The following is a 27,143-nucleotide window of genomic DNA, read 5'->3' on the forward strand; positions in this document are numbered from 1 at the left end:
CCGATAAAATTGCCGGAAAATTGAGTTCAGGGGGCACCGTGCAACCAATTAACAAATTCAGGTAAAAACGTGCAAATTTTTTTGTTTGGGGGGTAAAGTGCAAATCGGTCCTTAGTTTAGGGGGCAAACTGCTTTTTACTCTTACGGATATATAAGGGTATTTTTGTAATTTAGCCTAAGTTCAAGAACCCATTTTCTTAGTAATTTACACTAAGATTTATAAAATTACTATCTTTCATAAAATATTACTTTGTATTTGTCTACAAAGAATTACTTAGATTTATTATGACAATATGACTTGAGTTTTGAAATACATTTATAGTCCCCTATAGGAGTGGGAACGAGCCGAGCTCGGCTGCTCGGCTCTTTTGGCCAGCTCGAGCTCGAGCTCGAGTCCATGTTGCCGAGCTTGAGCTCATCGAGCCAATTTTTTTTGGCTCGAGCTCGAGCTCGAGCCTATTTAATTTTTTTTTTAATTATTTAATTTTTTTATTAAAATCATTTTATTTTTTATTAAAAATTATTCATAGGAAAATAAAAAAGATTATAAAATAAATAATGAACTCTAGTTATATATATATATATTTTATTTTTTCTATTATTATAATATTTTATATTATTATGATTTATTTAAGTAATATAGATTTGTTTCTATTTAAATACTAGATATATTTATTATTATAGACTATTTACTATTTAGCTAATAATAATAATAAGAATAATATATATATATATATATATATATATATATATATATATATATATATATATATATATATATATATATAAAGAAAGAAAGAAAAAAAAAAAAAAAAAGAAGGCTGCTCGCGAGCTGCCGAACAACTAATTTTGGGCTCGAGCTCGAGCTCGAGTTCGAGCTTTTTTCGAGCCGGTCGTCGAGTTCGTGAGCCGGCTCGGCTCGTTTACCACCCCTAGTCTCCTACCTATACTCTCTATTTAAACTTATATTTTGTTGGTTTTACTCTAAATTTTCTTTAATTCATAAGAGTTAGTTTTCTGCTGGTCACCCACCCACAAAGCTAAAGTAAATATTTAATCATTCCACAAAAATAAGATCCTAAAATCTATGAATGCCACGTGTGACTTTTGTTACAAGAACACTTCACTAAAAAATGAATATTCAACTTTTTTATCTTGGAAATAAATCCACCTCATTCGAACTTATTTGCAAATAAGGAAAATTCTTTTATATATTTCAAAATTACCCCACTCATTGAAACCCTAATTTAACTCCTATTTCATGATATACACCCCAATTTAGTCAATTTGACCAACTAGCCAATTTTGACCGCCATCGCCGGAGACCGCCGGTCAGCCGCCGGTCTCTGGCGTTGACTTTTTTCATTTTTTATTTTTTTATTTTTCTTATAAAATATATTTTCATTAATTTTATCATCTTGGCCTGCAATTTTGCTATCTACGATTGTAATATTACTGTCTCCGACTGTTAATATTACTGTCTCATGCAACAGTAATATTACTAATTATTGTTTGGGACAATAATATTGGTAATATTACTGTTTTGGCATTATTACTGTCTCAGACAATAATTTTGTTGTTAACACAATAATTTAGAGAGAAAAAAAGTTTCAGAAAAAAAAATCAACGCTAGAGACCGACGGTTGAACGGCCGGAAAAAAAAATTCAGAATTTTTTTCTTTTCAAAATAAATAAATTCAACACCGGAGAATCGTGCGGTCAACGTAGGAAACTGGCCGGAAAAAAAAATCATTTTCTAAAAAACAAATACTTTTTGAAAAAAATATGAAAATGGGGGTTAATGTGATATATTTGTTCAAATGCGGGGTCAATGTACAATATTGATGAAATTAAAGTATAATGGATGGAATTGATGAAAATTATATTATGTGGGGGTATTTTAGTAGAAAAACATGAGATTTGTTTATTTGCGAGACTGATTTTTGTCTAAACGTGTGTGCACTGGAATCCCTTGTCATGAACTTATTTGTCAGTTGCCCTAGATTGCCTTATCTTTAAACATGTCTTAAAACTGGAATGCAATTCTACTAATTACCTTCTTGGTTTTTCAAAATTGTTTCGAAAACCTCGTTTGAATAATTTATCTCTGAATGCCAATTTTTAAAACAAGATGCTAAAATAAAAACATAAAAAGATAATAAAACAGTTTTAGTATTATCAAACGATTTCAATGGAAAATTTGGGGGATAATTATATATTTTTCGTCCTCATACTTTACCCACTTTTTCAAAACTGTCCCTAAACATTTTGGAGTTATAATAGTAGTCCTTAATCATGCCATTTTTTGACAGAATTGGTCTGCCGTTTATTTTTGTCGTTAAGTTGGATGGAAAATGGCATGTGCCTCTCACATGCCTTCAATATACAACACTATATGAAAATTGACTTTTAACAACACGCATTGCATCTTGTTAAAAAAGATTTTTCATAATTAAAACTTAATTGATATTCCAAATTATATAAATTCCAAAAAAAAAAAAAATTGATAAATATTGTTTTAAAATACTTTAAGAAATACTCTTTAAACAATTGAAACATTGTTTTAAAAAAATGAAATATTGCTTTCAAAATCAAGATTTTCAGAATTCGAATGAAAACATTGTTTCAAAATAAAATAAAAATCCGATCCGAATAGGCGGGATAAGAAACCTCAATTTCAATCTTCACTCTAATTTAATAATGTAAAACTCGATAAATTGTTTCAAAATATTTTTAGAAGTATTGTCTAAAATAATAATATAATGTTTTAAAACCGGAATTTCTTGAATCCAAATGAAAATTATTGTTTTAAATAAAATAAAAATCTGACCGTAGTAAAGGCGGGGTAAGAAAACTCCGTTCCAATTTTCACCCTTATTTAATAATCTAAAACTCGATATTTTTTTTCAAAATAAATTCAGAAATATTGTTTAAAAAATCATAATATTGTCTAAAAAAATAATGTTGTGTTTTAAAATTGGCATTTTTGGAAATTGAAAGAAAATATTATTTTAAAATAAAATAAAAATTCGATCAAATTAGGCAGCATAAGAAAACTCCTTTCCAATTTTCACCCAAAACTCGACATTGTCTCACAATTGAGATTTTTGGAATTGACTAGAGGTGAAAATTGGAATGGAGATTTCTAATTCCTCAATTCCTATCGGGTCTTTTATTTTGGTTTGAAACGATAAATTTTTTTCAGGGTAAAATACACTTTGCACCCTTGTACTATGGAAAATGTCGCATTCACCCCCCTATAGTATCGAAAACTACAAACAACCCCCTGTTGTTAACCATTATGCTAGTCAAAGCTGATGTGGCAAATTGACCACATTTTCTCGAATTTCGGACAATTTTACCCCTCTTAGCCTACTATTCCATACAAAGAAAACCATTATTATAAAAATCTCATAAATATTATAAAAAAATATAAAATAAAAAAAAATTAAAATTCAGTTCACAGACTCAAAAAATTATCAACAACCATTTTCAATTATAATTATGAATTAAATGTTTCAAAAAATTGGCAAATACAGTTAAAACTAATAAACTATTTCATTTATGGAAATTCCGCAAAATATTAAATACGAAATTATATAAACAATAATAAGTTTGTAAAATTACAAAAAAATTCGTGTGTGATGATGCTAAATATAGATCACCTTAGAGAGTTGAAATAAGATGAGCTGTAAGAGCAGAGTGGATCACTGGCTCACGAGCTAGATGACCTTGAGATACCTGCGATCATAGAACACATGAACTAGGCCGGGGGTTGATCCGGCGGAAACCCCTCCGACGCTCAAGTCAGACGTGCTGATAGTAGAAATAGTCCAGAGAATACATTTAATAGTATTGCTCAGATAATAGGACGTACCTTAAGGAATGAGTTCAAACCTTTATTTATAGCTTAGTTGAGATTGTCGGGTCCAAACCTTACTTGAAGGTGATTGGGCCTCGGTGATAGTGGTCTTCAATATTGGGCTCGTGGCCCAATAGGTAAATAATTTGTAGGCCCATTGGGTTGGGTCAATTAGGCATATCAGTGTGAAAGTTCGAAAAATATTTTAAATTACTTATATTTTCTTCATGTTTATAATGTTCTAAATATCCTCTAAAAAAGATGTTCTAAAAAAAAAAAAGAAATTGTACCCATTAAACAGATCAATTGATTATCTTCCTAAATATGAATCAACAAAGGGACATCAATATAGCAAATTGAACACAAATCAAGGAAAATCATTCACCAAAACCAAAAAAAAAAAACATAAATTGAGCCCACCCAAGAATTGTTCCCAAGAAAAAAAGTTCATTCCTGAATTAACTAAAAAAGTTCCAGAATTGTGCCCAAGAAAATTTCGAAAAAGGCTAAATACACGACTTTTGGAGCTGCTATCTCCCTCCCTCTTAGCCGTCATTCCTTTCTCCTGAGCAACAATCTAAGCTAACTTCGGCTCTAATTGAGCCGACCCTTGGTTGCACCGAGCCGTCATCTCGAAACAACGAGTCGTTGCCTTTATTACAATTACCACTCATTCTCAAATTTATGACAACCGCCATTTGCCGACGTCACTCCGCGACGTCGCACTGCTCGCGGTTAGTGATGGTTGTGGGGATGGATCGACTGGAGGAGAAAGAAGGGTAAGAGTGCTGAGTGGAGAGTAAGACGAAGTGAGTGAGTTGCTGCCAATAGGGAAGATAGGGAAAAATATTGGTGGGTTATTCTAGCAAAGGGAGAGGGTACAAACATAAATGCATGTTGATTTTTAACGGTGTGAAATTCTTGACCATTGACTGTTAAAAGTAAGGGGTTGTTTGTAGTTTTCAATACTATAGGAGGGTGAATGCGACCTTTTCAATAGTATAGGGGTGCAAAGTGTATTTTACCCTTTTTTAAACAATATTTCCGAAACGAGTTGATTTTTTGGAATTTGCGTGACTTCGATTTTATATTAAATTTTAATTAAAAATAATAATTATAAAAATTATGTTTTAACAACGCAATGCGTCTTGTTGAAAGTTTTCATGTAGTGTTGTAAATTGAAGGCATGCGAGAGGCACATGCCATTTTCCATCCAACTTAACTGCAAAAATTAACGGCGGACCAATTCTGTCAAAAAATGGCATGATTAAGGACTACTATCGTAACTCCAAAATGTTTAGGGACAGTTTTTAAAAAGTGGATAAAGTATGAGGACGAAAAATGTAATTTTCCCGAAAATTTGGTAATTTGCTACACATTTGTACTCAACAATTGATTTGGTGGTACATATACACCTATAGGCTATATCTATACATTTAAATCTATTATATAGGTATACCATATATAAAAGTGTAAATGATAGGTGGTTCCTTCCATATTAAGTTACGGTGTATGAAAAATTGAATTTAATTAAAAAAAAGAACACGTGTTCAACAATGAAACATAATTCAATATTTAAATTTTGATTAAATCGGTGTTTCTAACCGTTAACATGGTTGACCAGCCTACATTGGCGGGTAATCGTTGATTGAACCCACACTCGAATTTGTGAAATTATATTTTGGAATCATAATCAAACCCTTAATATGAACGACTAATTACTGATCTTATATTTTCGAATTGTGAACCGTTGTTGGTTCTGATTCGTGAACCGTAGGACCCGTGAACCCTTAATTCGTCTTGGTCGATTTATGATTCCATATTATGTTTTGAATTTTTTTGAGCTTAATATAATAAGGAGGGGAATTCGAAAATTCGGGATGTGTATGAATTACGAAGATAGAAAAGAACGAATAGAAAGACAAAGAATAGAGAATTTTAGATCAAATATACTAATTACTCATTTAAATATTTTTTTTCCGAAAAATAAAAATTATAATTAACTTTATTTATTTAAGAATTAGGCCCATAAATAGATATATTTGTGGACCTTAAAACCGGCTATATTTTAGAGTTCGCCAAATCTTTCTTTTCCCTACCTTGAAAAGTAATTTGTACGATGATATGGATTGTGCAAGTTGATAGGTACTTAATGCATGTTGATAGCTATGTTGTTAATGCAAGTTATTAACTAGCCCGACTTTAGCTCTGTACTCATATTATTTCTTGTAGTGTATATAACAAACTCCATATCTTTGGATTGTAATAAACTCACTTTTCACGATTTCAGTTGGCAAGGGTTAGGTGAAAATGTCTTCACAAGACGGCGACCTCGAAGCGATGGAGGGTCAGCTCCGATGGTGGAGGACAGCGCAGGTGTGGTCGAGCAAGGTTGTTGACATGGAGGAGGTCAAAGATCAGATATACTTTGTTTTGCCTATGATACTTACAAATGTTACATATTACTTGATCCCTCTTGTATCGGTCATGTTTGCTGGCCACCTAGGCGACCTTGAGCTCGCCGGCTCTAACCTTGCCAATTCCTGGGCTAATGTCTCTGGTTTTGCTTTCATGGTAATTATTACTTAACTCGTTTCAAATTGAACAACTAAGGCCTCGTTTGGTTGGTATGCATGATTAGTAAAATAAATTGGACTTTGTTTGATACTTGATAAACACAATAATTTGTCGGGTTAACCCGAAAATACTGTGTAATCATGTTTTAAGTTGTCGTTTAGGGAACTTTTTTATTGGACCTTCCATGGCCTATTTCATTAAATTATTTAATTTTATGTTGACTAATCATATCTTGACAATCAAACAAAGCTCAAATCCCAGTGACCGATGGTCCTGGAGTTTTAATGCTATTAGTTAATAGCATCGTTTGGTTCATAAAATAATTTCTTATAAGTTCAAATTCTGGTACAATAGGAAAATACAGGAGGACAAGATTAGGGATGGCAATGGGTACGGGTTTGGCGGGTCTTGGACCCGGAACCGACCCGTTTGGGGCGGGTATGGGTCAGCTAAATGGTTCTGGGTCGGGTAATGGGTTTAAGTTTCTAGAACCGGATGGTTCTGGGTCGGGTTACGGGTCTTATCGGAACCGACCCGTACATATATATATATATATATATATATATATATATATATATATATATATATATATATATATATATATATATATATATATGTACGGGTCGGTTCTGGGTCATTACCGATAAGCCCATCAATTGGTACTTATTCATAAAGAGATCCAGACAAAAAACTCCTTTACAAATAAGTCCACATATGGTCCAGATTTTTGTAAAAGACTAAATTTTTTAGCTCAATTTAATTTAACCTCAATTTGACCCCAAATTTCACAATTATTCAATTTTGACCCAAATTTTTTTTTTTTCAAAAAATTTTTTTTTTTCAATTTTTTTTTTGCCGCCGGATTCCGGCATTGACTTTTCGATTTATTTATTTATTTTATTTTATTTTTTGCCTTCCGGATTTTTTCGCCGGTTTCCGACGTTGATTTTTTTTTTTTTGTTTTTTTTCCGTTTAAACAGCAATATTGCTATGATTGACAGTAATTAGGGATAGCAATTTGACCCGCCCCGAAAAAAAATGGGGCGGGTATGGGGATTGAAATTTTTTTTTGACCGGGTACGGGTACGGGGATGGGTTTGCCTATACCCGCCCCGTAGACCCGCCCCGTACCCGTCCCCGTACCCGCCCCGCATTATTTATATATATAATATATATATATTTTAAATTATTATATTAAATATAAATAATTAAATAGTAGTAATATACTAAATATTAGTTAAAAATGAGAAAAATGGGAATTTTTAGGTTTCCATTATATAATTAAATATTAGTATTATAATTAAATATTGATTTATTTGTTGAAATAAACTTTTAAATTATAAGTAAATTGCATATTTATTTATTAAGAAAAAAGTAAAAAAAGATAGACGGGGATTTTTACCCGCCCTGATACCCGTGGGGATTTTATGGGGCGGGTATGGGGATTCTTTTAATACCCATGGGGATTTTTGACGGGAATGGGGATGGGGATTTCCATAGCGGGGCGGGGATGGGGATTGCAAAACCCGCCCATACCCGCCCCATTGCCATCCCTAACAGTAATATTAACTATATTACTGTTAAACATAGTAAAATTAAGTAGACTACAGTTTAACACAACAATATTGCTATATCAATCTCTAGCACAGTAATATTAACACAACAAAACTCATTATTATTGTCTAATAGAGTAATATTACTATGTTGACCGTTCAACAAATGTAAACATAATAAAATGCCAAAAGAATTAATATTACTGTGAGTGACAGTAATGTTACTATAACAACAGTAATATGACCGTCAACCACAGTAATATTACAATAATAGACAACAATATTATTACGTTACTCCGTGAAAAACTCAAACAAACAAAATAATCCAAACAAAATAATAATATTGATGTGGTTGACAACAATATTACTATAACAACAGTAATATTACCGTCAACCACAATAATATTATTGTGTTTACAGTAATATTACAATAATAGACAGTAATATTATTACGTTACTCCGTGAATAACTCAAACAAAACAAAAAACCCAAAAAAATAATAATATTGATATTGTTGACAGCAATATTATTGTGTTTACAGTAATTTTACTGTCAACGAAAGTAATATAATTACGTTGACTTGTCAACAAATCAAACAAAATAAAAAAAAATAACAAAAAATAAAAAAAAAAATATATTTCGTTAATTTACTGTCAACGGTAGAACAATTACATAAATGTATTGTCAACGGCAGTACCATTACGTTAATTAACTGTCATTGACAGTATAATTATGTTAAATTACTGTCAGTGACAGCACAATTACGGTCAACATTTAGCGGCGGACGTAAAAAAAAAAAAAAAAAAAAAAAATAACCTAAACAAAACACTAAAAAAATCAACGCCGGAAAACAACAGACCAGAAAAAAAAAATGCCGGACTCCGGCAGCAAAATTTTTTTTTTTGAAAAAACAAAGTTCAAAAAATAAAGTCCAAATTGGATTTTTGTGGTCAAAATTGGATGTTTGTGGACAAAATTGATTAAATTGGGGTTACAATTTAGAATTGGGTATAAATGGTTGAAGGTAATATTGGGATATACATGAATGTTTCCTTTATTTATAATAAATATTAAATGGATGAGCTTATTGGTGAAAGAGATATGGCTCCTAAACCTAGAATAATAAAGATGTTTGGTTGGAGACTTATGCACAAAAAATCCGACTTTTAAAAACCATGTGAACTCTCCTAATAAGGATTTAGTAAAAAAATCCTAAGATAAAATCAACAAAGATAGGATTAAATAACTAATCCTATTAAAACCCAATTGTATTGGGCTCGAACAATAAATAATCTCAATTTCTTTAATCCTATAAAAAACCAGTGGTGAAGATATTTTTTAAATTTACAAAATAAAGATAGTTTTTTAATTTTTATTGTGATTCTTGGATTGTGCACGAACAATAAATAATCTCAATTTCGCTTATCTTTATTTGAATATTTACAGATCAAAAAAAAAAAAAAACTGATATTGGGAAGAAGGAGCATGTGAAAAAAAACATAAAATTACAATTCAATTATAAATAGGGGTGCAAGTTGGAACGAATTTTCCAATTTCCGCCGGTCCTGATCCGAAAAGTTCCGATTTTGGAACAACTTTTTTCATTACGACTTCCGAAATTCCGATTTCCGAAATTTTCCAATTTTTTTGGATTGGAATTGGAATTATATAAAAATAAATTTGGAATTTCCGATTTCCGATCCGATTTAATTCCGAAATTAATTCCAAAAATTCCGATTTTTTTTCCGAAAAATACACTTATAAATAGTATATATTATATAATACTTATTTTCTGAAAAATACACCTATAAGTTTTGTTTTAGGATTTGGACATAATGAATTGTTGTTAGAAGTTTTATTGGATATTATGCAGTGTTTATTTTTATTTATTTTTTTGAATTGAAATTTAGTAGTTCTTAGTTTTACTTTTATCGACGTGAATGTTCTTATTTTTGAAAAATTATGAACATTTTAGAAAATTTCGGCTACGTTTTGAAATTTTAAAGCTTATGTGATTTCCGATTTTTTTCCGAAATTCCGAAATTTTCGGGCCTTTCGGAATTTGGAATAAATTTTTAGATTCAAAAAATTTTGGAATTGGAATTGGAATTGATTTTGTACTTCCGATTTTATTTGGAAATTTTTCGAAAAGGCTAATTCCGATCCGATCCATCCGACTTTCACCCCTAATTATAAAGTTCAGACAAATTTGTAAAACAAAAGTGAACTTTGGGCTAATTGAAAAATATAGTTAAAAAAAATGGGCTAAACGTGTTCTTTCAGCGTTCTCACGTGCAAAACACATATTTTTTCCGTCCAAATTAACACCAAAATCAAACGGTAGACTAAAGTTGTTATAAAAATGGTCTGTTTGAGGACTAAAATCGTGGCAAGAAAAATATAGGGACTAAAATCAATTTTGATGAATAATATAGGGACCAAAAATGAAATTATCCCAATTATCTCCCCATAAGATTTGTTTATTTGCATACTTGTTCCCTCGACATAAAACTCCTGCTCCACCACTCATTAGAGCCGGTTGTTTCCCGCAACTGAGGGCATGCCCTAAAAGTCGCAATTGAGGTCATACCCAAAAATTTATTGGACTAACTGAATATTCAGTAAAGTAATTCAATTATTTAATTAATCATTGCTAATCCTGTCAGTCAAACGAGGACTTGTCGAAGTTTGTTTCCACTAATTTTATTTGGTGTAGATTGGCTTAAGTGGTGCACTTGAGACACTATGCGGGCAAAGATTCGGTGCGGAAAAGTACAGGATGTTAGGAATATACCTTCAGGCATCTTGTATCATTTCACTAATCTTCGCAATCGTAGTATCCGTTCTGTGGTGGTATTCCGACATTATACTGACATTACTACATCAAGATCGTCAAATTGCAAAAGCAGCCGGTCTCTATCTCAAGTATCTCATTCCCGGTTTCTTCGCCTACGGTTTATTGCAAAACATATTAAGGTTTCTACAAACACAATCTGTTGTTATGCCACTTGTCGTGTGCTCGTTCGTTCCTCTTGCCCTACACGTTGGAATTGCCTATACTTTGGTTCACCGGACCCCACTTGCATACAGGGGAGCTCCATTAGCAGCTTCGATTTCGCTGTGGTTATCACTTTTTATGTTGGTCTTATACGTTTTTAGGGCCAAGAAGATTGAGAAAACTTGGGAAGGGTTCACTTCGGAGTCTTTGAGTCACGTTTATTCCAATTTAAAGTTGGCTTTGCCCTCTGCAGCTATGGTTTGGTGAGATTTTTTTTTTTTTTTTAATTGTATAATTTTTTTTTTACGTATTTTTTGACAAAATTCTCAATTTTGTTTTTCATATATTGATTAGCATGGAGTATTGGGCTTTTGAGATTCTTGTGTTGCTAGCTGGATTGATGCCAAACTCCGAAATCAGTACCTCTCTGATTGCTTTGTGGTTAGTTATATACTTATATTATATAATTTACATAGTCCCTTCACCCCACATTATTTGGCTTTTTTGATGAGCTTTTTTTTTTTTAAATATTTGTCACTTTAGAATTTCAATGAATTATTAATATTTTTTTTTTACAAATTAGCACTTTATCACTCTTAATTAGTGAGTTAAAAAAATAATTAATAATAAAGGTATTTAAGTGAGTAATCTTGAAATGCTTGCTAAAAAGTTCCTATGTTATAAAAATTAGCAAAATCCCCCTTATGATTAAAAGTCAAAGCCAAAAAAGTCCCTTATCGTGGTACTCACACGCGGGTTGTGCAGTTCTTTTTGTAAATTTTGGGGGAAAATGACATAAACACCCTTTTACACATAAATGTATGTTAAATTTGATGTAATTATAAATAATTCAAATTTAAAGGACCAAATAACAATTTTCAAAATTTTATATATATATATATATATATATATATATATATATATATATATATATATATATATATTTTCTATAATCTATTCATATTTTTATTAATTTTCTTAATATTCGCGCAACAAATCCTAAACGACATATAACATGGTACGGAGGGAGTAATTCTCTGTGAACCTCTTGCACATGTATTTTTAAAGTGGTTGGATAAGAGATAATCGAGGATTATAGAAATTCCTTTAATGTAGCATAGAATAAACCACTATTATGAATTAATTAGTAATTAACCATGAATACTATTACATTTACAGTGTGAACTCAGAAGACATCTGCTTCCTGGTTGCATATGGTCTAAGTGCTGCTGCCAGGTAAAAAAAAAAACATTGATCTTAAAAAATATTTTTCAAATGCAATTAAAGCATTATTATATTGTAAATCATGTGGGTTGAGACATATATAATTGCAGCACAAGGGTATCGAATGAGTTAGGAGCCGGAAACACGGAGCGAGCTAAGCGCGCGGTGGCCGTCATTCTTAAACTGACAGTTGTTATTGCACTATGTGTTGTATTAGCACTATGTTTCGGACATAATATTTGGGCTAGAGCCTTCAGTCACAGCCCTGTCGTCATTAACGCTTACGCCTCGATGTCACCCCTACTTGCGGTGTCCGTATCATTCGATTTCGTTCAAGCAGTCCTATCAGGTTTTGTGTAAGGGAAAATCAAAACCTAGTAACATATATTAAAATCTGATTTTTTATTTATTTATTTTTATTTAGTAGTGTAGGGTTTAGGGTTTTTAACGAAAATCTTGAATTGGATCGGTTTAATTAATTTGGCAGCAAATTAAAAATTGTTATAGGGGTGGTGAGAGGATGTGGTTGGCAGCATTTGGGTGCTTTTATTAATTTAGGTACTTTCTATTTTATTGGCATGCCTATTGCCGGTATTCTTGCTTTCAAGTGCAACCTACATGCCAAGGTATTTATTATTAAGACCTCCTATTTTCTTTATTTGCATGCAAACCCTTAATTTAAAAGTTAATAATCTTTATGCACAGGGATTGTGGATTGGATTAATTTGTGGGCTATCAGCACAGATGGTAGGGCTGTTGTTGCTTACAAAGTTCGCAAAATGGACTAGGGTAGAGCTATCTCAAGCTTCATCAACTCAATCGGCGTAACCTCGCCAGGACGAATAATTACTTCATTTTTATTTATTTTTTAATGAATAAATAAATTATATAAGCCATATTTGATATGTGAGAGTAATATTAGCACTTGAATACAAATGGTAAATGATGAAAGTAAGAAATCTGTTTCTTGGTATATATATACTTTTATTATTATTATTATTATTATTATTATTATTATTATTATTATTATTATTATTATTATTATTATTATTATTATTATTATTATTATTATTATTATTATTATTATTATTATTATTATTATTATTACAGATAGTGAATCGCACTCTTACGGTCACAGTAGAGCGTATACTTGTCTTAAAGTCGGTTAATACATATTTTTTTGCAACCACAAACATCCCATTGCTCCACTTACGGAATGTCTTCTACAGGAAATTAGGGATCGAAAACACACGAAATGGATATATTACACTTATAATTTTCGAATATCTCGAACAAACATGCGTTCAAAATTTCACCTTTATTATTAATATTTTATATTTCGTATTGCAACTGAGTAAATGTGTTCGACTTAATTTGAGTTAAAGGAATAAATTAATTTTGCATTAATTCTCCTTTTTATTGTAGAAAACATGCACCAAATTCCCATGTAATTACAAAAGAACTTGCATCCTCTATTTCAAATGTTGTTAATTGTTAACGGAATATGAACCATGGAAACACAGGGGAGTTAAACAATAACATTAACGCCAAGGGGTAAAACTTAATTAACTTCATCCTTGAACAAATTCTTTGCAGAGGCACCGTGTTATCACTAATACTCTATAAACAACTGATGTATTGAAAATCTATAATATAATATTACTTCAAGTAATTCAATAGTTTCGGCAAATTTTTTAACGTAAAAATTATTCATCTCGATCAATATCTGATTCCATATTTTGTTTTGATTTTTTTATTTTTTTTAGCTTGATATAACAAGGAGCATAATTTGAGAACTCGGGATTCATACAATTGAATTCTGAAGAAAGAAAAGAACAAATAGAAAGGCAAAGAATAAAGACTTTTAGATCAAATACTAATTACTCATTTAAAAAAATTATTTTAGAAAAAGAAATAGAAATTATAATTAACTTTATTTATTAAAGAATTAGGCCCAACCGTCTTATTTTCGCCTACCCTGAGAATAGTTTAGTTAAGGATTGTGCAACCTAGGTTGTTAATGCAAGTTATTAACTAGTCGGCTTTATATATATATATATATATATATATATATATATATATACATTTCTTTTTTAATCGAAGTTCGTTTAATTTATCGTCACTTCATTTTTTGAATGCATGGGCTTGAATTGTAACTTGGTGTAATGTCTTCACAAGGCGGTGACCCTGAGACGGTGGAGAGTCAGCCTCAGAGGTCGAGGGCGGCGGATAAGTGGTGGAGCAAGGTTGTTGACGTGACGGAGGCCAAGGATCAGATACTCTTTGCTTTGCCGATGATACTTACAAATGTTGCGTATTACTTTATCCCTCTTGTGTCGGTCATGTTTGCCGGCAACCTAGGCGATCTTGAGCTCGTCGGCTCTAACCTTGCTAGTTCATGGGCTAATGTCTCTGGTTTTGCTTTCATGGTAATTATTACTTAACCTCTTCATTTTTAAACTAATGTCTCGTTTGGTTAGGGTGATTATCCATAATTAATTAGCAAAATAATTAGACGTTGTTTTATCTTTGATAACCACAATAACTTGTCGGACCGACCCTGAAATACAATGTTATCATGTATTATTTTGCCGTTTATAGAACTTTTTTATTGAACCTTCCATGGTCCAACATTATACTTTGAAATCCCAAAAGTTGCAGTTGAGGTCATACCCCAGAAGTTTTTGGACTAACTGAACATTCAATGAAATTCAATTATTTAATTAATCATGGCTAATCCTACCAGCCAAACCAGGACTTGTCGAAGTTTGTTTCCACTGGTTTTATTTGGTGTAGGTTGGGTTAAGTGGTGCACTTGAGACATTATGTGGGCAAGGATTCGGTGAGAAAAGGCACCGGGCGCTAGGAATATACCTTCAGGCATCTTGCATCATTACACTAATCTTCGCAATCGTCGTATCTACTCTTTGGTGGTATTCCGACATCATACTCTCATTACTACATCAAGATCGTCAAATTGCAAAAGCAGCTGGTCTCTATCTCAAGTACCTCATTCCCGGTTTGTTTGCTCATGGTTTATTGCAAAACATATTAAGATTCCTACAAACACAATCTATTGTTATGCCGCTTGTCATGTGCTCGTTTGTTCCTCTTGCCCTACACGTCGGAATCGCCTATACTTTGGTTCACCGGACCCCACTTGCATACAGGGGAGCTCCATTAGCAGCTTCGATTTCATTATGGTTATCCTTTTTTATGTTGGTCTTATATGTTTTCAAAGCCAAGAAGATTGAGAAAACTTGGGAAGGGTTCACTTCGGAGTCTTTGAGTTACGTTTATTCCAATTTAAAATTGGCTTTGCCTTCTGCAGCTATGGTTTGGTGAGAATTTTTTCCAATTGTTTCATTTATACTCATACGAATTCTCCATTTTTAATTTTTTATTTTTATTTTTACACATTTGTATCAGCATGGAGTGTTGGGCCTTTGAGATTCTTGTTTTGCTAGCAGGATTGATGCCAAACTCCAAAATTAGTACCTCTCTGATTGCTATTTGGTCAGTTATATATTCTTTTAGTCGTGTTAATTTTTTTTTTTTTTAATTTCGAACACCCTTAAATAAAATCATGCATTTGTCACTGCTTACACATGTAATTTGGACATCAAACAGAAGAAATTATTTTAAATCCTGAGTGCAGCGTAAAATAACCACTATACATTTGCAGTGTGAACACACAAGCCATTTGCTACATGGTTGCATATGGCCTAAGTGCTGCAGCCAGGTAAAAGAAAATTAAAATCAACATGCTTTTCGAATTCTATTATCTTATCGTTATTTGTTAAAGAAATATATTGTAAATAAACGTGGCTGATATATATAATTGCAGCACGAGGGTGTCGAACGAGTTAGGAGCTGGAAATCCAAACCGAGCTAAGCGTGCAGCGGTTGTCACTCTTAAGCTGACTCTTGTTCTTGAACTATGTGTTGTTTTAGCACTCTGTTTTGGACATAATATTTGGGCTAACGCCTTCAGTCACAACCCTGACATCATTAAAGCTTACGCCTCGATGACACCCCTACTCGCGGTGTCCGTATCGTTCGATGCCGTTCAAACAGTCCTATCAGGTTTGTTTTACTTCTGGGAAAATATTAAAACCTAGCTACTTATTTGAAGATCTTTTATTTAATACCATGAGACGATGACGTCAAATTACTAAAAAAAATCTCATGTTTGGATAATTACAAGCTCCCCTCAGGCCTCAACTATGTATTGTCTTACATATCCGTCCTTACAATGTTAAATTTACTTATGGGTATTCATTGGGTCGGTAAACCGATCGAACCGAACCAAACGAAAATTCAGTACGTGCCGATTACCGACCGGGAACTCGATTCGGTATTCGTTTTTTTTTTTCATATGTAATATTATTATTTGAACTAAAATCTATTGAAGAAAATCAAACTTTTAAATATTTTTAATAAAATTTCGGTAATCCGGTTATTTACCGAACCGAACCGAACCACATATTTCGGTTCGGTAAACTGTATGCAGTTTTGGCGTACAGAAATTTCGATACAGTTTTACTGAATGAATGCCCATAAATTTACTCATTGGAGGAGTTTTTTCGAAAGACAATACATAATTAGGGGGTGACTGTAATTACCCAAACATGAGAAATTTTTTTATAATTTGACTTTACTTCATGGGTGACCATAATTTTTCATTTTTTTTTTCTTGAGTGGTGTAGTGTTTAGGTTTGAGGGAAAATCCTGGATTGGATTTGCTTAATAATTTTGCAGCAAATTAAATGTTGTTATAGGGGTGGTGAGAGGATGTGGTTGGCAGCATTTGGCTGTTTTTATTGTTATAGGTAATTTCTATTTCATTGGCATGCCTATTGCTGCTCTTCTTGGTTTCAAATTCAACCTACATGCCAAGGTAATTAAATTAAGACAACCTATTTTCTTTATTTGCAGACAATTACCATAATTTACATTTTACACACACTTAAAACTTTTTCGTTTTCTTGTATGTGACATTATATTTTTGGACAGGGGTTGTGGATTGGATTAATTTGTGGGGTATCAGCAGAGATGGTAGGGCTATTGTTGCTTACAAAGTTCGCAAAATGGACAAGAGTAGAGCTATCTCAAGAATCATCAACTCAATCAACCCTGGACGAATAAAGTTTGGGGGGTGAAAGTCTATAACATAATAGATAAATACCAAATTAAAATAATAATAATAATAAAAAATGTGTTTTTTTTCTTCTGCAGGGGCGGTGCCACCCCCGGTCTCTTACTGGTTCCGCCCCTGATTGCATGTGATTTGAAGCGGCGGAAGTGATTCGTTACAGTACCACTCTTTCTTTAATCCTATAAAAAACCAGTGATGAAGATATTTTTTTTAATTTTTACAACATAAAGATATTTTTTTTAATTTTTATTGTGATTTTTGGGTTGGGCACGAACAATAAATAATCTCAATTTCGTTCGTCTTTATCTGAATATTGACAGATCAAATTAAATAAACAAAAAATAAAAGACTGATATTGGGAAGGAGGAGCATGTGAGAAAAAAAATATAAAATTACAAATTCAATTGTTAAGTTCACTTTTTGGACGAATTTGTAGCAATAAAGCGAACTTTGGGCTAATTGATAAATATAGTTAAAGAAGGGGGCTAAACGTGTTCTTTCAGCGTCCTCACGTGCAAAACACGTGTTTTTCCGGTCCAAATTAACACCGAAATCACACGGTAGACTAAAATTGTTAAAAAATTCTATGATTGAGGACAAAAATCGCGGCAAGAAAAAAATAGGGACAAAAATCAATTTTGGTGTATAATATAGGGACCAAAAGTGAAATTATCCCAATTATCTCCCCATAATTTTTTTAATTGCATATTTGGTCCCTCGACATAAAACCCCGGCCGGCTCCACCACTGATTAGAGCCAGTTGTTTCCCCCAACTGAGGGCATACCCTAAAATTCGCAATTGAGCTCATACCCAAAAAGTTATTGGATTAACTGAAGAATATATATTCAGTAAAGTTTAGTTATTCAATTAATCATTGCTAATCCTGTCAGCCAAACAAGAACTTGTCGAAATTTGTTTCCACTAATTTTTTTGGTGTAGATTGTCTTAAGTGGTGCACTTGAGACATTATGCGGACAAGGATTTGGTGCGAAAAAGTACAAGATGCTAGGAATATACCTTCAGGCATCCCGCATCATTACACTAATCTTCGCAATCGTAGTATTTGTTCAATGGTGGTGCTCCGACGTTATTCTGGCATTACTACATCAAGATCATGAATTCGCAAAATCAGTCGGTCTCTATCTCAAATATCTAATCCCCGGTCTATTTGCAGACGGTTTATTGCAAAACATATTAAGGTTTCTGTTGGAACCACGGCTGTAATTTGACGATTGATCACAAAACTTGTGGTTTGAGGCTTGTACTCCATTTGTTCTCTAATTTTATATGTAATAAGTTGCTGCAATAAAAACCACGATAATATGGAGATAGGCAAGGTGAGGCGCGGACTAGGTCGCTCTCTTAAGACGAATTTCACGACCCCTTCTCTAATGAGGTGCAAAAAGGTTCCGATCGTGTCGCCTATGGGATACAACAGCCCAGCCTATCTCTCCGCTGTAACTTCACCGAAAATGCACGTTCAAGTGAAGCAGAAACTTACACCCGACACACAACAAAAACTCAAAGTATAAGTATATAGTATAGAAGAAAAGTATTTATTTTATCTTCTCTTGTACTCTCTTCTCTCCTCCCTTTACAAAGCTACAAAAGTCCCCTTTATATACTATAAATTATAAGCACCATAAAACCTCTATTTAATATAGAATTAAAGGAAATTATGGAGGTTTTATGAGGCAAAATAAAGTCTTTGTAGGTTTCAAAATGTTGGTCCAAATAACCTCATAAATTGGTCAAAGAAAATATTTAATAAAATATTATTTTTATTAAAAAACCCAACAGTTTCTACAAACACAATATGTTGTTATGCCACTTGTCGTATGCTCATTCATTCCACTTGCGCTACACGTTGGCTTATGCTTTGGTTCACCGGACCTCACTTGCGTACATGGGAGCTCCATTAGCAGCTTCAATTTCGCTATGGTTATCACTTCTAATGTTGGTCTTATACATTTTTAACGCCAAGAAAATTGAGAAAACTTGGGAAGGGTTCACTTCGGAGTCCTTGAGTCACGTTTATTCCAATTTAAAGTTGGCTTTGCCTTCTGCAGCTATGGTTTGGTGAGAATTTTGTGTTTTTAATTGTATCCATTTTTTTCGTATTTTTTGACGAAATTCTCAATTTTGTTTTTCATGTATATTGATTAGCATGGAGTATTCTGCTTTTGAGATTATTGTGTTGCTAGCGGGATTGATGCCAAACTCCGAAATCAATACTTCTCTTATTGTTGTGTGGTTAGTTATATACTTATATTATAACAAGTTCCATACTTCCTCCGTCCCACAGTATTTAGCTTTTTTGATGAGTTTTTTTTTTCAAATTATTTGTCACTTTAGAAATCCAATTGATCATTAATTCTTTTTTATAATTTAGCACTTTATCACTCGTAGTTAGTTAGTTAAGAAATAATTAAGGGTAAATTATACCCACCCTTGAGGTATACTTAAATAATTTTAAGGTCCCTATGGTATTGATAATTATATTCACCCCCCTGAAACGTAGTTATAAACTCTAACGGGATAATGTATTGGATACATTATTCCGATAGGGTTCTAATGAACTATTATTTTTAGCTAGTGGTGGAGATAACATAGAGTTATGGGGAGTTATGTGGTGACATGGCTCCCCAAATATGTCTTAAATCACCCATAACTCTTTGTTGTCTCCACCACTTCCTAAAACCAATAGAGCGTTAGAACTCTATACTAATAACGTATCCAATGCATTATCTCATTAGAGTTTATAACTACGTTTCAAGGGGGTGAGTGTAATTATCGATACCACAGGGACCTTAAAGTTATTTAAGCATACCTCAGAGGTGTGTGTGTAATTTACCCAATAATTAATAAATGGGTATTTTAGTGAGTAAATTACAAATACCACCCCTGTATAATCTTGAATTGCTAAAAAAATCTCTATATTATAAAAATTAGCAAAATCCCCTTGTGATTAAAAATCAAAGGGTTAACTGCAAAAAATCCTCTAAACTTTGGACGTTTTTGCACTTTACCCCCTGAACGGAAAAAAATTGCACGAGCATACCTGAACTTACTAATTTGTAGCATCGGAACAAAAATTGTCTATTTTTAGCAAAGAGTGATCGGAATCCATCCACAACACGTGGGAAGCACATGTTTTGAGTTGGGATAAATTGGTCTTTTCCTAATATTACTATTTTCTTCATTTTTTTAATAAATATAAATAATTCTTTAAAAAAAAAAAAAGGAAAAAAGATCATCTTCTTCACATCACCACCACCAAAACCCAAAATTACTCTTCGTCCTTCAGCCCACCGCCGTCCACCGCCCCGCCGACTCTGATTCGCCCCCAAACGGAAATAGAGAACTACTCAACCACATTGAAATAGAGGACCCAATTCATCAACCCCACCATTCTATCGCCGTCGATTTCCCGAACCCAATTCCCCCGACCAGTGCACCGTCGCCCCGCTCTTAATAGTCAAACAATTTTCTTGACTTTTTTCCGGTCGCCATTGACAACCAACCCCCAAAAACTGCGTTATTTCCTTTCAAAACCCCCAAATTGTGTTATTTCCATTCATCTTGTGGACCCCTGTAATCAGCTCAGCCACGCTACTTGACCATGGTATCAACCGATATGAATTGATTAGTTGTCGGTCGGAACCGGTTGTAATGGGGAAGAAGAGGGAGAATGGGCACAGCCCCACCAGCAGCCCGCGTTTCCGACCCGAAATGAATTGAAAATGAAAGAGGAATCTGTGTGCACTATCTATGGAGTGGAGTGACTATCCAACATCTCCTCTTCCCTATCTCTCCCTTTTTTGCCTTCGGCTATTACCGGCTGGCAACGCTTGGCCCAAGATTGGATTTGTTTGAATGCTCCAAGGGTGGATGAAGATTAATTTGGTGGGGGTGTTGGTGACGCGAAGAAGATGATTTTTTTTTTTTTTTTTTTTGTGATTTATTTATATTTAGCCTCTTGTCAAGGAATGAAATTGGTGTTGCTGTTGTGGTGGTGGTGGTGCAGCGGCGGAACAGAGATGGTGGTGGTGGTGTCTGATTTTTTTTCTTCTGATTTATAAGAGGTGAAAACCTCTTCTCCCATGTTCGAAGATGCAGGCCAATTTTCTCTCTTTTTTTTCTTTTATTCTTTTTTCTTTTTTCTTTTTTCTTTTTTCTTTTTCTTTTTCCTTTTTCAAAAACCTTGTGAGGTGGCGAAATTGCCCCTTTATTTGCACGTGTGAGTTGCACGTGTGCATTTCAGGGAATAATTTGGCTAAAAATGGTCAATTTCAACACCTGTGCTACAATTTAGTAAGTTGAGGTGTGCTCGTGCAACTTTTTTCCGTTCAGGGGATAAAGCGCAAAAACACCCAAAGTTTAGGGGATTTTTTGCAGTTAATCCAAAATCAAATGCGAAAAAGTCCCTTATTGTGGTACTCACACGCGGGTTGTGCAGTTCTCTTTGTAAATTTTGGGGAAAAATGACATAAACACCCTTTTATACATAATTGTCGAAGTAGGTGACGGTGGCGTTCGGTAGAATCCCCCACACTAGAAAATCATGGTTCTCTGAAAAGGGCTTCTCTCGCCGACCACCCTTACTAAGCGCACGCCTCTCAAAACTTCGAACTTCCATTTTTATTTCGATTTATTTGGTAATTATTTTATGGTTTCGTCTTTAACGAGATCGCCGGCGATGGACTCTGTTGGAGATATATATTTTAAGCAGTGGCGGCGGTGCATTTTGTGAAGAAGGTGGCGGCGGATTTTGGGGAGTTTCAGACGATTAGTGATTAGTTGGCGGCGGAGAGGTTGGTGGCGGATTGGAGTTTCAGAAGGTTGGCGGTGATGGTGTGCGTAGTGTGTGTTTCAACCACGGTTTAATAATATTTTGGGAAAATTACAATTCAGTCATCTAATTTAAGCTCCAAAAGTTTAGTAAAATTGCAATTTGGCCTCTATTATATATTAATTCTAATTGTTTGTTATTAATTGAAGGGTATATTTGTCTTTCTTCTTTGGTCAATGACTAAAATCACAATAGGTGCGGTGAGCTAATAAAAAAATTATATAGGGGGATTTTGGCAAATTATTATAATACATGCACTTTTTTAGCAATCGGGATTACACGGGGGTAATTTTACAATGTACTCATATTAAGTATTCTATGTTTTTTTTCTCTAAATCTATGCATATTTTTATTAATTTTTTTAATATTCACGCAACAAGCCCAAAACGACATATAACATGGTATGGAAGGAGTAATTCTTTGTGAACCTCTTGGACATGTATTATTAAAGTGGTTAGGTAAGAGTAGACACGACCATGGGCCGGTTTTCGGACTGGAATCGGCCCGAACCAACTTGTTGACGAATCGGCCCGGCCATTGATCGGTGAACCGGTCCCGGAACCGTGAACCGGCCCGTGTACCTCGGGACAGGTCCGGTTCTAGAAATAGGTGAACCGTAAACCGCCAGGCCGGCTCGGTGGTTCACCCGAATTTAAAAAAAAAAATTAAAAAAAGCTGAACCGGCCGTTATTTGATCTTTTTTTATCCCCCATTTTTTCCTATAAATACCCTCACACCCCATTTTTTCATATAAAATTAAGTTAAAGTCTTTTTATTTATTTCCTTTTGTTTTTTCCTATTTAAAAGTAATTATTTTAATTTATTTATCCATATATATATATATATATATATATATATAAATTTTTGGGCCTACGGGCCGGTTTCGATTTCAGAAAAAGTGAACCACGAATCGGAGTGAACCGGCCCATAGCCGTGTCTAGGTAAGAGGTAACTGGGGGTTATAGAAACCGAATAAACTCCTTTAGTCCCGAATGTAGCATAGAATAAACCACTATTACGTAATCAACCATGAATATTATTACATTTACAGTGTGAACACAGAAGCCATCTACTTCATGGTTGCATATGGTCTAAGTGCTGCTGCCAGGTAAAAAAAACATTGATCTTAAAAACTATTTTTCAAATGTAATTAAAGCATTATTATATTGTAAATCATGTGGGTTGAGACATATATAAATGCAGCACAAGGGTATCGAATGAGTTAGGAGCCGGAAATACGGACCGAGCTAAGCGTGCGGTAAGTGGCGGTACTACATAGGGGCAGGGGGGCAGTTGACCCCCCAAGAAAAAAAAAAAAAAATTGCTGTTTTGGCATAATATTTTTTGAATATTACTTTTGGCCCCCCAAAGGTTTTGTAAATATGTATCTTAACCCTTAATTTTTTTGTTTATTCTCCACAATTTTATATAAATTATAGATATATATTATATTTAATATAAAAATATAAAATAAAATGGTTAAAACTTGTACTATTTTAAATAAAATTTATGAATATTTACTTATCGATCTTTGATTTTTTATATCAATGTCTCTAAAAAATAATACGAGACGTGCCATGAATCCCATTAAGATTTAGATTTTTTTGTCATACTTGAAAATATGATAAAATTATATATATATATATATATATATATATATATATATATATATATATATATATATATATATATATATATATATATATATATATATATATATATATATATATATATATATATATATATATTATTTTAATTAAAAATTCGCAGTATAAACCTATTTTTTAATGTCTTGTGAACCTAAAATTTTTTCGGAGCGCTGCCCCGAACCCCGGAATTTTAGTTACCCCCCCTACTTTCTAATCCTGGCTCCGCCCCTGCGTGCGGTGGTTGTCACACTTAAACTAACAGTTCTTCTTGCACTATGTGTTGTTTCGGACATAATATTTGGCTAGAGCCTTCAGTCACAGTCCCATCATCATTAACGCTTACGCCACAATGTCACCCCTACTTGTTGTGTCGGTATCATTCGATTTCGTTCAAGGAGTCCTATAAGATTTTGTTTAATGGAAAATCAATACCTAGCAACTTATATTAAGATCTGATTTTTTTTTTTTTTTATTTGAGTAGTGTAGGGTTTAGGATTTAACGAAAATCCTGAATTGGTATCGGTTTAATTAATTTGGCAGCAAATTAAATATTGTTATAGGGGTGGTGAGAGGATGTGGTTGGCAGCATTTGGGTGCTTCTACAACTTTAGCTACTTTTCTATTTTATTGGCATGCCTATTGCGGGTATTCTTGGTTTCAAGTTTAACCTATAAAAAGGGACATGACAATGGACTTAAATGAACATTGATTCAAAAAAAAAAGAAAAAAGTGTTTCAAATAAACTTATCCAATGTCTTTATTCTAAAATACCCTCCATAATATAATTGTTATCAATTCCATTCATTATACTCTAACTTCCTTAATATTACATATTGACCCCGTATTTAAACAAATATATCACATTAACCCATGTTTTAATAATTTTTTGATTTTTTTTTTTCAGAAAATATGTTTTTTTCCGAATTTTTTTTCCGGCATTGACTTTTTTTTTCTGAAAACCATTTTTTTCTGAATTTTTTTTTAGCCGGCTTCTGGCGTTGATTTTTTTATAATTATTATTTTTTTTTTGAAATTTTGTTTTTTCTTAGAAAAAAATATTTCAATTAATATTACTGTTTTGGCTGCTAAATTACTGTCTCAGACAGTAATATTACGTTTTGGGACATTAATATTATGAATATTATTTTTCCGAATAGTAATTTTACTAATATTACTGTCCCAAACAGTAATATTATTGCATAAGACAGTAATATTACGGTTGGAGACAGAAATATTACAGTCGAAGACAGCAAAAATGCAGGCCAAGATGATAAAATTAATTAATACAGTAATATTACTTTCTCAGACAGTCAAATTACTGTTAGAGACAGTAATTTAGCAGCCAAGACATTAATATTAATTAAAAATAATTTTATGTAAGAAAAAACAAAATTTCAAAAAAAAAAAGGGGCCAATTAAAAGTTAAATCATTGTCTCGGACAGTTAAATAACTGTTGGAGACAGTAATTTAGCAGTCAAGACAGTAATATTAATTAAAATATTTTTTTGAAGAAAAAAGGTCAATTAGCAGTTAAATAACTTCTGGAGACAGTAATTTAGCAGCCAAAATAGTAATAATTAATTAAAATATTTTTTTAAGAAAAAAAAAAAGGTCAATTAACAGGTAAATTACTGTCACCGACAGTTAAATAACTGCAGGAGACAGTAACTTAGCAGCCAAGACAGTAATATTAATTAAAATATTTTTTTAAAAAAAGTAAAAAAAAAAAAAAAGAAAAAAAAAAGGTCAACGCCGGAGACCCGGCGGTCAACGGCGGTTAACCTACCGAAAAAAAAAAAAAAAAAAAAAAAAAAGGTCAACAGCGGTCTTCGGTGGTGACGGGTCAAAATTGAAATTAGGGTCAAAATTGGTTAATCTGGCTAAATTGGGGTGTAAATCATGAAATTTGAGTTGAATTGGGTTTCAAGAATTTGGGGTAATTTTGATATATATATAAAGGGTTTTCCTTATTTACAAATAAGTTTGAATGAACTAGAAATATTTGAAAGACAAAAAAGTTGGATGTCTCTTTTTTAATTAAGTGTCTTTGTCATGGATCTTTTTGAGATTAAACCATAATCTTTATGCACAGGGATTGTGGATTGGATTAATCTCATAATTTGTGGGCTATCAGCACAGATGGTGGGGCTATTGTTGTTGCTTACAAAGTTCACAAAATGGACAACGGTAGAGCTATCTCAAGATTCATCAACTCAATCGATGTATCCTCGCCGGGATGAATAATAACTTCGTTTTTATTTATTTTTTAATGGATAAATAAAGTATATAAGCCATATTTGATATGTGAGAGTAATATTAGCACTTGAAAACAAAGGGTAAATGATGAAAGTAAGAAATTTGTTTCTTGGTATATATATATACTCTTTTTTTGTTTTTTTTTTTTATTAAAGATAGTGAATCGCACTCTTACAGTCACAGAAGGGTGTATACTTATCTTAAAGTCGGCTAATACATAGTTTTTTGCAACCACAAACATCCTGTTGCTCCACTAACGGAATGTCGTCCACAGGGAATTAGAGATGAAAAACACACGAAATGGGTAATCTTATTACACTTATAATTTTCGAATATCTTGAACAAACATGCGTTCAAAATTTCACCTTTACTATTAATATTTTACATTTCATATTGCAACGAAATAAATGTGTTCGACTTAATTTGAGGACAAAAAAAAAATATGAGTTTTAAATGAATAAATTAATTTTGCTTTAATTCTCCTTTTTTATTGTAGAAAACATGCACAAAAGGCCCATGTAATTGCACAAGAACTTGCATCCTCCATTTCAAATGTTGTTAATTGTTAACGGAATATGAATTTTCATGGAAACACGGGGGAGTTAAACAATAAAATTAGAGACGTGTTATTTACACCCTTAAAATATCTTATTTCACCACCATATTAAATATATTTTTCATTTTATCCCTTTCTTCTTCTTTTATCTATATTTTTTACAAATTTATAAACAAAATTAAAATATTTATAAAAAGAACCCCACCATTTTCACTGGAATATTTACTGCAAAATCTCCCCCGCTACAGCTTAAGTGAATAATACTCTCCTAAGAGAAAAACATTTTCGAAGGTCAAAAAGAGCAAAAGTTTACATTCTTCGAGAAATAAATTAAAAGTGTTTGTATGGGAGGTCCTGAACTTTCTCCAAAATTGGCCATATATAATTTTGTTTCCTAAAAAAGTTATATAATATGTAGGTCATCTCATATGGAAGTTTAAATACATTGTAATAGAT

General features: G+C 32.8%; 2 protein-coding genes and 1 pseudogene across 4 annotated transcripts; all 3 read left to right on the top strand.

Annotated features, from left to right (window-relative positions):
- Positions 1–6,136: 6,136 nt before the first annotated feature.
- Positions 6,137–13,209, top strand: LOC105968430 (protein DETOXIFICATION 18). Its single transcript, XM_012993064.2, has 7 exons — positions 6,137–6,436; positions 10,709–11,253; positions 11,345–11,431; positions 12,170–12,226; positions 12,325–12,563; positions 12,722–12,840; positions 12,920–13,209. Exons 1-7 carry the CDS (start codon positions 6,173–6,175, stop codon positions 13,040–13,042), a joined length of 1,434 nt encoding a protein of 477 aa, XP_012848518.2. The 5' UTR covers positions 6,137–6,172; the 3' UTR covers positions 13,043–13,209.
- Positions 13,210–14,294: 1,085 nt separating this feature from the next.
- LOC105967728 (protein DETOXIFICATION 18) lies at positions 14,295–17,683 on the top strand. Of its 3 annotated transcripts, none has more exons than XM_012992349.2 (7): positions 14,295–14,643; positions 15,011–15,555; positions 15,644–15,730; positions 15,900–15,956; positions 16,062–16,300; positions 16,996–17,114; positions 17,231–17,683. In XM_012992349.2, the coding sequence occupies exons 1-7, from the start codon at positions 14,380–14,382 to the stop codon at positions 17,360–17,362; spliced, it is 1,443 nt and encodes a 480-aa protein (XP_012847803.1). In that variant the 5' UTR covers positions 14,295–14,379; the 3' UTR covers positions 17,363–17,683. The 3 variants fall into 3 exon arrangements, 2 of the variants coding, with proteins under 2 accessions (XP_012847803.1, XP_012847807.1); XR_016029017.1 differs by having other exon boundaries at positions 14,297–14,643; positions 16,924–17,114; XM_012992353.2 differs by lacking the exon at positions 16,996–17,114 and having other exon boundaries at positions 14,309–14,643.
- LOC105968424 (protein DETOXIFICATION 19-like) lies at positions 17,431–26,119 on the top strand (annotated as a pseudogene).
- Positions 26,120–27,143: the final 1,024 nt, after the last annotated feature.

The sequence above is a fragment of the Erythranthe guttata genome, chromosome 13, assembly GCF_056151865.1.
Source record: "Erythranthe guttata isolate IM_541 chromosome 13, IM_541, whole genome shotgun sequence".
In the NCBI taxonomy this organism is placed as follows: domain Eukaryota; kingdom Viridiplantae; phylum Streptophyta; class Magnoliopsida; order Lamiales; family Phrymaceae; genus Erythranthe; species Erythranthe guttata.